Source organism: Panthera onca, chromosome E2, assembly GCF_046562875.1.
Source record: "Panthera onca isolate mPanOnc1 chromosome E2, mPanOnc1 haplotype 2, whole genome shotgun sequence".
NCBI classification, from domain to species: domain Eukaryota; kingdom Metazoa; phylum Chordata; class Mammalia; order Carnivora; family Felidae; genus Panthera; species Panthera onca.
In genome coordinates this window covers 28,490,903-28,503,009 of record NC_138353.1, presented here as the reverse complement: position 1 = coordinate 28,503,009, position 12,107 = coordinate 28,490,903, and the positions used below count along the sequence as shown (strand labels likewise).

The following is a 12,107-nucleotide window of genomic DNA, read 5'->3' as shown; positions in this document are numbered from 1 at the left end:
CCGGCAGGGGCGCGTGGGTGGCTCTATCGGTTAAGTGTCTGACTTCGGCTCAGGTCATGATCTCGCAGAGCATAGTTCGAGCCCTGCATCCGGCTTTGTGCTGACGGCTCAGAGCCTGAACCCTGCTTCGATTCTGTGTTTCCCTCTCTCTCGACCCCTCCCCTGCTTGTACTCTCTCTTTCTCTCAAAAATAAATAAACATTAAAAAAAAATTTTTTTTTTTTTAATTAAATGCCAGAAACCAACAGGAAGAGAAAACTGTTTTCCTGACTAATACTTTTTTCAAAAGTCCCCTCTTGGGACCATTGTCACTCTCTTAGACACCAAGCAGCAATTTTAACTGATTTACAAGCCTGATGAACGTTGGCCAGAAATATATTGAAACGCTGTCACTGTGGCCTACTGCAAAATGGCCTGAGATCAGAACCAGAGTTATTGCAGATTTGTAAGGAAATGAAAGGCATCAAATACCCAGCGAGTTACAGCGTTCGATCTGATTGGAAACTGGCTGCAGGGATGCAAATCTCGAGTCGGGCCTGCAGCTCTTCAGCTTAACAAACAGCGCCTTCTTCAGGGCACAAGTGAAGTACCGTGTGCCCCTAAAGGTTCCGTCTGTACAGCCCGCACATTCATCTTCCTGAAAAAGAAATGCTTCGATATACGTTATTCTGCACCGTGCGGCACAGCATACGCAGCATTATGGTTTCTACAATTGGTTTCTGGTTCACCCTTTCTCAGAATTCCGTCATCACGGAATCCTGTCCCGAGAACTCCATCAGGAAAAGGGTGGGCTAAGCAGAGCTTCTGCCCACAACTGATCATTTAAGAAATTCCTGACTCCAGCATGAAGTCCTCACTGCGTTTCCTTCCAGAATGTATGCTTAGACCTTCCCTGGTTAAAAGGTGTGACTTCCCCACATCAACTCCACATGTACTGGAACTAAGGGGCGGAGGCTGTTTATTTTAACAACCTCCCCCAAAGTAGCATTCACTAGCATGCAAACATTTAAATTTTTAGTATTTTACATCTTATAAATAAAAGCTAGGGGTACTCAAAGTATCCTCTCCAGATCGTGAAATGCCAAACAATATGCTTTCCTAATCTCCAAACGGAAAACCTTTCCCTCTACTAAGATCTCAAAAAATCTCTAAAAATGGCAATTAATCTTACAATGTATGATATAAATATTAGAACTGAGTCGGGGAGGGAGACTGAGGAAGAAAAAGAAAGCTGATAACAGATTTGCTTTCCTTACTCTATGTTGCTTAATATAATGAGTCTAAACACATTAGCCTAAAAATCTATTTTCATTCCTTGAACACAGATCAACTGACATCAGGAACAAACGGACCGGATGCTTCATGGGTGCCAAAGAAGCCAGGCAACACAGTAATAAAATTTTTCTCTAGTGACGGCTTTTTTGACGAATAGAACATTTGGACACAAAAAAAGCATAAGTGGGAAAAAACTGCACAAAACTCCAGAGAGAGAAGAGCTGCAATGTTTAAGTCAAATTCAATTACCAGTTCCAGTCCAGCTAGCACTTCGTTGAGTCCTGGTGGCTGACCGATCCAACGAATTACCCCATAGAAAGGAGGATTCTCTTTAACTTCAGCCAGTGAGCCCACTTCCAGACCATGGGAGTTCCCAGAAGCCATGGCCAAGGGTGGACTCTCCTGGACAGGGGCATTGTTTAGCTCTCCCATTACGGACTGAACTGACAGAGAAAGCGGGCTGTGGCCAATGCTTCCATTGGCATTGGGCATCTTGGTCAGACTGAATGGTAAAGAGTGAAATCTGTTCTCGGTAGATAATGAGTTCATGGAAGGAGGTTGCAGTGGTGGTGAAGCATGTCCAAAGTCTGGAGATATCTCTGTAAGCGACTTTGCGGGGTCTTCAGCAACTATAAAAAAAGTGTTCTTATTTAGAGAAACATATTCGAGAGTATTAAAAATGCCCACATCTCTAAAGAAAATCAATATACACGACTAGTGTTAAGTGCCCATTTGACTCTAGTAGGATTCTTGTAAGCACTGCACACTTAATCTCTCCAAAACAGTGTTCCACATTCTCTTCCCACCTCCAAATTTTTCTACCTAGGTAAATGGCACCCAATGGCTCAAACTAAAAAAAAAGAAAAAAAATCCATTATTGGTTAGTATTAAACAGGTTCTATTCTTTGTCTAGAAAACGGTACCAAAAAAAATACCAAAAATTTAGAAAGATGCTTTTTTTTTTCAAGTTTATTTATTTATTTTGAGAGAGAGAGAGAGAGAGAGCATGCACACACAAGAGCAGGGCAGGGGCAGAAAGAGAGGGAGAGAGAGAGAATCCCAAGCAGGCTCCACATTGCCAGCGCAGAGCTAAACACAGGACCAGATCCCACAAACCGCGAGATCATGACCTCAGTGGAGACCAATAGTCTGATGCTTAACAGACTGAGCCAGCCAGGCACCCCAAAAGATGCTTCTTAAATAGCTAAAGGATTAAAAAAGAAATGACTATGTAAATTTTTAAAATAAAGAAAAAAGAGAAAAAGAAAAAAGCAACAAACACTCGTGGAACACAGTTAACACAGTATTTACAAAAGAAATTTATAAACTGAATAGTTTATTTCAGGGAAAAAAAAGAATAGCAATGAACTCAGAATACAACTTAGGAAGTTAAAAGAACAGATTAACTGCCCAAAAAGTCAGTCACAAGGAAAGAATAAACACAAAACAGAAATTAATGGAAGAGAAAACAAATGTACACTAAAGAGGATCAAAGCCAGAATAAATACAAAAGCAGAAAATAATTTAAGAGAAAACAAACACATAAAAAGAGAAGCAAAACCAAAAGTTATTTTCTTAAAAGAACTATTACAGTTGCCAGCCAGGCACTGCAGATAAGTGGGGAAAGAATGAATTTCTCAATAAATAATATTGAGATCATCAATTACCCGTACATTAAAAAAAAAAATTAAATTGGACTTGTACTGAATATATTCTACACGAAAATCATTTCCAGGTAGCTTAAAGACAAATGTGAAAGGCAAGACCATAAACTTCTGGAAGACAATACAGAAGAATGTTCTTCATGATTTTACAGCAGAGAGAAATTTCTTGAACATAAGTATACAAATCACAAAGAAAAAGACTGACAAATATGATCACAATGAAACTGAGCTACTTATTAAAAGGCATCATAGCAAGAATGAAAATATCAGCCAAACAGGAGAAAACACTTAAAATACATATATTTGACAAAGGATTCAAATTTGATAAAGGTCTATAAACCAATATAAAAAAGACCCCCCCAAAAAAAAACCACAACTAAGAAGAAATCGACAAAAGGCTTAAAAAGGCAATTCAGAAGAAGATACCCAAACCACCAACGAATCAATGAAAAGATTCTTGCCCTCACAATAAAGTAGATAAAAGAAAGTCACAAGCAATGTGAGATGCTATTTCAAAAGTTAAAGTTTTTAGCATATTAACTGTTGGTAAGAATGAGGAAAAACGATACCCTCCCAAAATGCTGACGGAAGCGTCAACTGGTATAACTACTCTGGGAACAGCGTGGCATGATTTAGTAAAGGAAAGATGTGCATATCACATGACCCAATAATTCCATTCCTGGTTATATAGCCTCAACATGTGTAAGAAGGTTAACAGCTAAGCTGTTAATCATAGCAGGAAAATAAACACAATTCAAATGTCCACCAATGGTCGAATGGGGACGAATACTGTGGTATATTTATATGTTTTGCAGCAATGGAATGAAATGGAGTGGAATGCTATACAGCAATGAAAACAAAAATTATAATCACATAAACCACTGTGGTGCATCTTGGAACATAATATTGAGGGGGAAACTACATAGCATACACACAGGCTGATTCGTTTGTATAAAACTCAGAAACATGCGAAACTAACACTATACTGTTTAGATACACAAACTTAGAAAGTTATCATGAAAACCAGGAGAATATATTAAAGATGATGGAAGCTCAGAGGAGAGCGTGAAAAGAGGGCTCTAGGAAGAGGCACCAAGGAATTTCAAGGGCAATGATCATGTTTTTCTTACAGTGAGTAGTGACTACATGGGTGTTCAATGTACGTCTTTTCTCATTGTTCTTTATACCTTATCCATTTAAGATTCTTTAGTAATGATATTTAATATAGGACTTTTAAAAGTCATTCTTTTCTTTCTCAAACCCTCAACCCCTCCAGCCCAAAAGCCAAACCCATCAAGTATTTGGGTCTGTTTCCAAAATATATTTCAAATTCATCCTCTTCCCTTCACCCCTATCATCTCCCTAATCTAAGCCACAGGGCATCATCTTTTGCCCTGTAACCAGTCTCTTTCCTGGTCTGTCCCCCTTCTTGGCCAAACTATTCACCACACAACTCTAAGAGCGATCTTTTTAAAATTTAAAGATCTTACATGATCTTATATCATTCCCCTATTTAAAAACTTTCAGTGGCTTTCCAGCATTCTTATAACAGGCAACTAAATTGCTCACTGAGACCTGCAAGGTCCTGGATGACCTAGCTCCCACCCACCTATCCGAACTCACTGTACACACCTATTCTCCTTGCTTCCCATGCTGCAGCCCCTCTGGCCTACTACTTGTTCCTCGAATGCTCTTTCTCACCTCAGGCCTTTGCCTTTACTATCTCTTCTGCCTAGAATGTTCTTCCCAAGCTCTTTCTCTGACAGGTTCATTCACATCATCCAGACCTCAAACCCAAATACCCTTTCCTCAAAGAGACTTTTCCAAAACACTCCATGGTGGCTGGCTCCCCACCAGCTGCTGTCATGCCTTGCTCATTTCCTTCACTGCACATGTCACAATTGATGATTACCTTGTCTTTCTAAATGTTCACTATGTGTCATACCAACCAGAATACCAACCAGCTCCATAGAACAGGAATTTTGTTATGGTTTTTCATGTGGATTTGTGGTTGAATCCATAGCATTTGGTATAGCCACTAACACAAGAAAAGACTCGATATTTGTTTTAAGAAAAAACTGAATGCATAAATCAAATGTTATAGAAAAAAAGCTTTCTGTTTATTTTAAAAAAAAATTTTTTTTAACATTTATTTATTTTTGAGGCAGAGAGAGACAGAGCATGAATGGGGGAGGGTCAGAGAGAGGGAGACACAGAATCTGAAACAGGCTCCAGGCTCTGAGCTGTCAGCACAGAGCCCAACGCGGGGCTCGAACCCACAGACCGCGAGATCATGACCTGAGCTGAAGTTGGCGGCTTAACTGACTGAGCCACCCAGGCGCCCCTCTATTTATTTTTTTAAATGTTTGTTTTTTGAGAGATGGACAGACAGAGCACAAGTGGGGGAGGGGCAGAGAGAGGGAGACACCAAATCCAAAGTGGTGGGCGCCAGGCTCTGAGCTGTCAGCACAGAGCCTGATGCGGGGCTCGAACCCACAAACTGCGAGATCGTGACCTGACCAAAGTCGGATAGTTAACCGACTGAGCCACCCAGATGCCCTGAAAAAAAAGCTTTTTAAATGTACAAGTGAAATTAATGATAGAAAAGAAATATTCTTTCACACTGAAATCACTTCTATTTTCTAATTTAAGGATGAAGGCCTACTCCACGTAGATTTCATCACTTTACATATCCCACTTAGGATCAATATTCTTATATAAACTTATTATACAATGTTAGACTAGAATCAAGAAGTTAAAAATATTCTCTTACACCACAGAAACTGTCTAAGGATACAATTATAGCATAAACCTGAAGAATCAATGTTACCTAGATTATGACAAACCCCAGCTTGTACCAGTTTCCGTTCCCTAGAAAGAAACAAGCTCGTAGGAAAAGCATTCACGAGGCTACGAGGAACAACAGCGTGAGAGAGCCGGGCTGTGCCCTAACCACTCTGGATGGGCCATGCACATGCAGAAGCCAGCAGGGCTGTGACTCACCCTAAGACGCTGCCAGTAAGACCCTTGTTGTTTGGGCACTCCCAAGGTTTTTGAGAGAGCTAACAACTGTTAACAAAAGGGCCAGACCTTAACAAAAGCAGTCTATCAAGAGACAATCTCCTGGGGAGGCATCATTTAAGGAAGATTCCTGCTCTGTGGCTAGGAAGAAGTCCTGGGGATTGATGAGGCCCTGTGATTGCCTAGCTTCACAACACCCTACTCAGGTAGAAATGAAGGCACGGAGAAGACAAAATCTAAGAGCTCACTGAAGTCATTTCCCGTGTGAGTATCTAAGCCCAAGTGATGTTGACAGTGGGCTTGGACTGTTACATTTGTGGATAATCCATACGATAGCTAAAAAGTCACTACAGAGTTCTACAGTACTCTTAAATTCTTATTTTCATTTCATTTGCACATAGTTCCTAGACGTACCGCGTGCCAAGCCCCGTGCGAGGCACTTGGAACTCCAGTCTGGCAGAGGAGACAGGCGACAAACAGTTACGATGGCACCTCACCTAACCTAGGAGAGACAGGAAAGGCTTCCAGGAGAAAATAATACCCAAGCTGAGATTGAACAGATGGACAGAAGTAAGCCAAAGCATGGAGTGGGAGGAATAGGAAGAAGGATTTCCAGGCAAGAGGAACAACAGGCGCCAAGAAAAGAGAAAGTATGGCACATTCCAAAATGGCCCCACTCCAAGCATGGCGGGAGCAGGAGTGCACGACAAATGAGAGACGACTAAGACGTTATGCCGTGAAGGGTCCGGGCAGGCCAAACTAAGGAATCCGCGTTTTTACCTCCCAAGGGCTAGGGAAAAATTAACAGACATGAACCAAAGGAGAGACATGAGCAGAGACATCTTCAGAAAAAGCAGTCGAAGAGCAATGTGAAGAGAAACATAGTGTAGTGATCAAAAGCGCCAGGTGTGACACAGACTTGGGTTGGAAGACCGGCGCCACTAACACTAGCTGTGTGGCCTTGGGCAAGATATTTAGCCACTGTAACAAAAGAGAAAGTAAAAACACCTACCTCATAACGTTGTTATGAGGACAAAATAATGCATCTAAAGGGTGTAACACAATGCCTGGCGTAGTAAGTCGTCAAGAAACGTCGGCCGCAGTGATGACGGTGGTAGTGACCACAAAGACGGTGGCGAGGAGGATTATTATTGTTCAGAATCGATTCAGAAGGAACAAGGCTGAGGTAGACAAACCAGGTGGAAGGCCGTTATATTAACTAGACAGCAAAAAAGGATTTGAACGGAGGCAGTGGCTGCAGAAATGAAGAAAAGGGAAAGAGTCTATTGATACCGAAGAGGAGGAGATCCAGAAAACTCCGTGACGGCTGGATGTGACTCGTGAGACAGCAGAGTCCAGGATGAGGCCCAAACTTCACATCTCCATTTCCTCACTCCACAGAAGCGTAACTGAGGTCATCATGGCTTCCGTTGGCTAAATGCAGCAGGTATTTGTGTGATCTTCGCCTTACTTGCCCTCTCAGGAGCATTCAAGGCTGCCAGCTCCGTGACTTCTTGACCCAACAACTTCCTGATTTTCCTCACCTCCCTCTGGTGGCTTTTTCTGTCTCCTTTGAAGACTTCTCCTCCTCCCAGCCACTACATTCCTCAGGGCTCAGTCTCACCCCACACCCTCCCCTCAGGTGACACTATTCACAAAACTTTAATCACCAAATATGTGAGGGCAACCTGCAGATGTACGTCTCCAGAGAGCTCTTAACTTTCTTCTCAGCCACAGACCTATATATCCAACTGTCTCTTTGACAAATCACGTCTGGGAAGTTTAAGGGGCCCCTGGGGCTCAACATACTCAAAATCAAATTCATCACCTTCCTCTACAATTCGAGAAGCCTGCAAGCCGGGAAACCAGGGGTATCTCTGACACCTCTTATTCCCCAGCTCTCATTCTCAGTGCATCTGTGAGTCTCCTCAAGTCACTTCCTAAATATCTCCTACACCATCCCCTCCCCACCCCCCCCCACCATCCCTTCCCCCAAAAAGTCTCGCCCTAGCTGCTGGAATCTATTTCTGAGCCCTGCAACAACCTTCAGCGGTGCCCTTGTAGCCACATGGTCCCCGCTTCGAGCCACTGTCTACCCTGCAGCCAGAATGATTTTCAAAAGGCAAACTTGGTCATGTCACCCCTTGCTGAAAATCCTTCCGTGGCTTCCTCTTTTCCTTTAAATAGAGCACACCAGGCTCCACATGCCCTGGCCCTATTTGCCTTTCTCATAAAATGTTCTGCCTCTCTCTTTGGTCTAGCTACTCTGACTCTTTTTAGCCTTCAGCAAACACAGGCTCCATTTTTCCATGACGCCTTTCCATACGCCATCCTCTCCGCCGAAAAGGTTCTTTGTCCCCTTTCGCTGTGTTATCTCCCACTCCTCTGGTAAACTTAAGCTCATGCTGCTTCCTCAGAGAAACATCTCTTAGTCCCTATAAGTAAAATCCACCTTTAATAGACTCTCACAGTATCAAGTACCTTCACTGCCCTCATCATGATTGCAAGACTCTGTTTCTGTGATGGTCTGATTAATGCCTATTTCAACAACTTGATCATAAATTCCAAATGGGCAAGGACCATGTATGTCTATTCCTCCCTCACCATTATAGCCTCTGTGCCTAGAAGAGTGTCTGGCACATAGCAGGCACTCAATAAATATTTGTTGACGGGAAGAACTAAGTAAATAATAAACCCGAAAAAAAATGATGTCCCTGAACCAAGGGAAGGCAAAAAGGGAGTGTTTTTAAAAGAGACACAGAAAGACGAGACAGAAAAGTTTTTAAAGGATTCCACTGATTCTAGAAATCCACCCTAAAGATCAGGTAAGGGAAGAGAACGAGCTACTAATACATTTTCTGAATGATGTATTAGTCTTAACAGCAGTGCAGTTCAAATTGTGTACAATATTTTAGTTCAGCCATATTAATAAAGAATGTTCTACTCATTCTGTTTCCAAAACTATATACACTGGTGAAAAAGCCATTTTTTTCTGACGAGCTAAACGGACAAGATCAATATAATAAAGAACACTAAAACTACAGATTACCTTCATCAATGTACCATGTGTTTTTTGATTTGGATTGTGGTTGTGAGTCAACAGAAGATCCATTTAAGGTATAAAATAATTCAGATCTGTTTCTATTTCCAGGGTCTGAGGTAGGTCCTATGGATCAAGAAAAGTTTCTTTTAAAAATAAAGTCAATATGGTGTGAAAGTTTTTCCCTGAGAGAAATTAACACACATATGATGTTAACAATTGCTTAAGAAAGCAATAGATGTATACAAACGCAATGTATTTTATTAGCGTCTTCAACTTTTAAAAATTTGGGAACCATTTTGGCAGTGTCAAAAAACTCTTCCACCCAAGAATCAATATAGGAGGGGAACAGGAATAAGTTTAAAAGAAAAGCCTGCTATTTTTTTTTTTTTTAAGACCAACTGCTTTTAAAAATTACTTCATGTACTATGGTTTATTTCCAAATGTCAACAGCACCATTCCCCAATTTCCCCTGATGAACCTGTTAGTTCCCAAATTTAACCTGTTAATTTAAAACAGTTCCTTTCGGAAGAAAGCGATCTTTAAATGTTGTAGACCTAAATCAATGCACAAATTAAGTTGAAAAAATATAAAGTTTAAACAGTTGGGAATTCTCGGTCATCAAATTCCTTGCTTCACTGCTTCACGTCTCTGAAAACAGGAAGCAGAATTATTTTTTTCTAGATTAGATTTATTAACGTAAGAAAGAGTGAGTGTGGCCACATTACAGACCTTTCAAGGCATTACCCTGCCTCAGTACTAAGAAGAAATGCTGTAAGTGCGACCAGGGGGGTCTCCAGAAACCATAAAAAATCTGATTTTAACTTTTCAATTTAAAGCAGATAGCTCTATACTTTATGCTTATAACTAAGATCTGCTACAACACAAGTAACCACATGTCTTCAGAAAATCTGTAGGCTATTTATACTTAAGTGAGAATAACACGTGTGAGCAATCCTATCTAGATCTACAGGTTGACTTAGAAGATAACTATTACGTGTGTGTCCTATTTAATCCTAAATCGCCCCAGGTCCAGGGTCACATAAAATACTTCCTAAAATACAATTTCCTTTAAAACGGGCCAAGACAAGTTTTGTTCACCAGATAACTGAGGGAACAATATTCTTCTCCTAACCCACATCTGAGTTAACAAACATTCTCACAGCTTTTTAAATGAGCTGTTTCGCTTGTAGAACTACCATCCTTTAAAACTATAAAATATGTGGAAGCCAAAGAAAAACGCAAAGAACTCCACATGCATTGTGAGGGAGTTTCTGGAAGAGAGACAAAAATTCTTGCTTAGCAGTTTGGAATTTAACTTGTGCCACATTTTGTTAGCAAAATCCACATAATTACTCCCGATATGCTTTATCCCATCTAACATTATCCAGATATGGTTCTTCTGTACAGTTGCGACTCTAAACTCGAGGTTCAAATGTTACAAGTAGGGGCTTCCAAAAACCAGCTGACAGAAACCAACAAAAGACAACAAGGTCCTCCCGGAAAACTTTTCATCGCCTAAAAAAAGGCTGGGAACTCTTGGCTTTAGCAAGAGCGTCTATAAACAATTTTTGGTAAAATACTAAACACGTTGGGAAGAAGAGAGCCTACGTGTACACCGAGGAGTAAAACCTTTTAACCTTTTTTCAATGCTATGGCAGATCAGATAGCGTGTAAATATCTAAGAACCGTAGCCTACTGATCCATACCTGTAGCCTTTGGTTTATTATGACTGGATGAACCTTTGTCCGCAACACCTCTTGACATAAAGGCAAGTTTGGGAGGCCTCCTTTCCTGTGTCACGCTATCTGAAATGGTAAACGTGTTTTTTTAAGGATACAAGCAAATTCTTACAGAAGAGAAACAATTAAGCAAGCAATGACAACAGCAGCCAAAAAATACCTCTTTCCTACAAAAAGGCAGCACTTCCAACAGCAGTTTTACAAATTTTTAAAGGTCGACAAAAGTACTGAAAGAGGATACGGGGGGAAAAAAATCAATGCTGTACTTCAAAACGTAATTTCTACAAAATATGACCCAAATACAATTCAGCTAAGTGCTTTAATGTCTTGGAAATCTAATCAATTTAGTCACTATTGTTTGATGTGTTAAAACACTACTATGGGGACAGACAGCTCCACTAAGTTCTTTGCAGGAGGTCCCCAGGCGTCCCCAGAACACCCAGTGTGTTAGGAAGTGCTCCACACTCAAGTATTTCTAGAAGATGCTGAGATAAACAAAGGGAAGCACATTTCTTTACCGCATAACACCAGAACCTTTAATATGCTGATGTGTACTGTGAATCTTTCAAAGAGGGATAGAATAAACGTATCTTATAATATTTTTTGTCCCAGTCTACTTAGCATCTCAGATTAATGTATTTCATGGAACACAGTTTGGAAAAAATCTGGTTAGAAATATGTATCAGTTGTAAAAATCATATATGTTAAGAATAACACTGACAAGTATACAAACATATACAACATATAAACAAGAAAAACTCAAAAAAGCCTACACAGATTAATGATGAAGAAAGCCAGAGAAAAATATCAACAATATTTTTGAAGAAAACACTTGAAACTCCTTTTTGGAATATTAGGTGTGATAAATTTGGCAAAGTTGTTTCTGATACGTAGCCGACTCTAAACCTTAAAAGGCCAGTAATTTTCATGAGATATTCACAAATACTGATCAAACGAACGTAGAAAAGTCAATCTGCCGTTTTTCCCCTGGAAATTTCAACAACATATCTGTAGAGTCCAACATGACACTTAGGAGTCATACCTGATAAAGCTGTGTATCAGCAAAAGCGATAGCACCCACAGTGGATTTTTGAGAACAGAAAGAAAAAAATAGGATAATTTTTTACATTTTAAACACAAGGAAAAGGCCATTTTGTTAGAAAAAAGGAAATAATACTGAATGAATTACATATAAATCATGTTTGGTAATATATATAAATCACGGTGGAGGGGGGGAGATTGCAGTGTTAATCTATATCTTGAGGGTCTCAGAATATGATCAAATGAAAAATTATTTTAATTCAAAAATTATACTAAATAACCATGGTTTCAACCAGGTGATATAGTAAAAGCTATTTACTGATA

At 40.2% G+C, this 12,107-nt stretch overlaps 1 protein-coding gene across 7 annotated transcripts in view; it reads right to left on the bottom strand.

Annotated features, from left to right (window-relative positions):
• CYLD (CYLD lysine 63 deubiquitinase) overlaps window positions 1–12,107 on the bottom strand; it is a 69,277-nt gene that overhangs the window by 21,287 nt on the left and 35,883 nt on the right. For 5 of the 7 annotated variants that reach the window (XM_078438636.2, XM_078438635.2, XM_078438638.2 and 2 more), the window contains 4 exons: window positions 10,710–10,804; window positions 9,010–9,126; window positions 1,525–1,904; window positions 472–637 (listed from right to left, as the gene is read on the bottom strand). In XM_078438636.2, coding sequence (XP_078294762.1) covers window positions 472–637; window positions 1,525–1,904; window positions 9,010–9,126; window positions 10,710–10,804 — 758 coding nt within the window. Of the gene's footprint in view, window positions 1–471; window positions 638–1,524; window positions 1,905–9,009; window positions 9,127–10,709; window positions 10,809–12,107 lie in introns of all 7 variants that reach the window. The other 2 variants (XM_060650788.3, XM_060650793.3) reach the window with 2 other exon arrangements.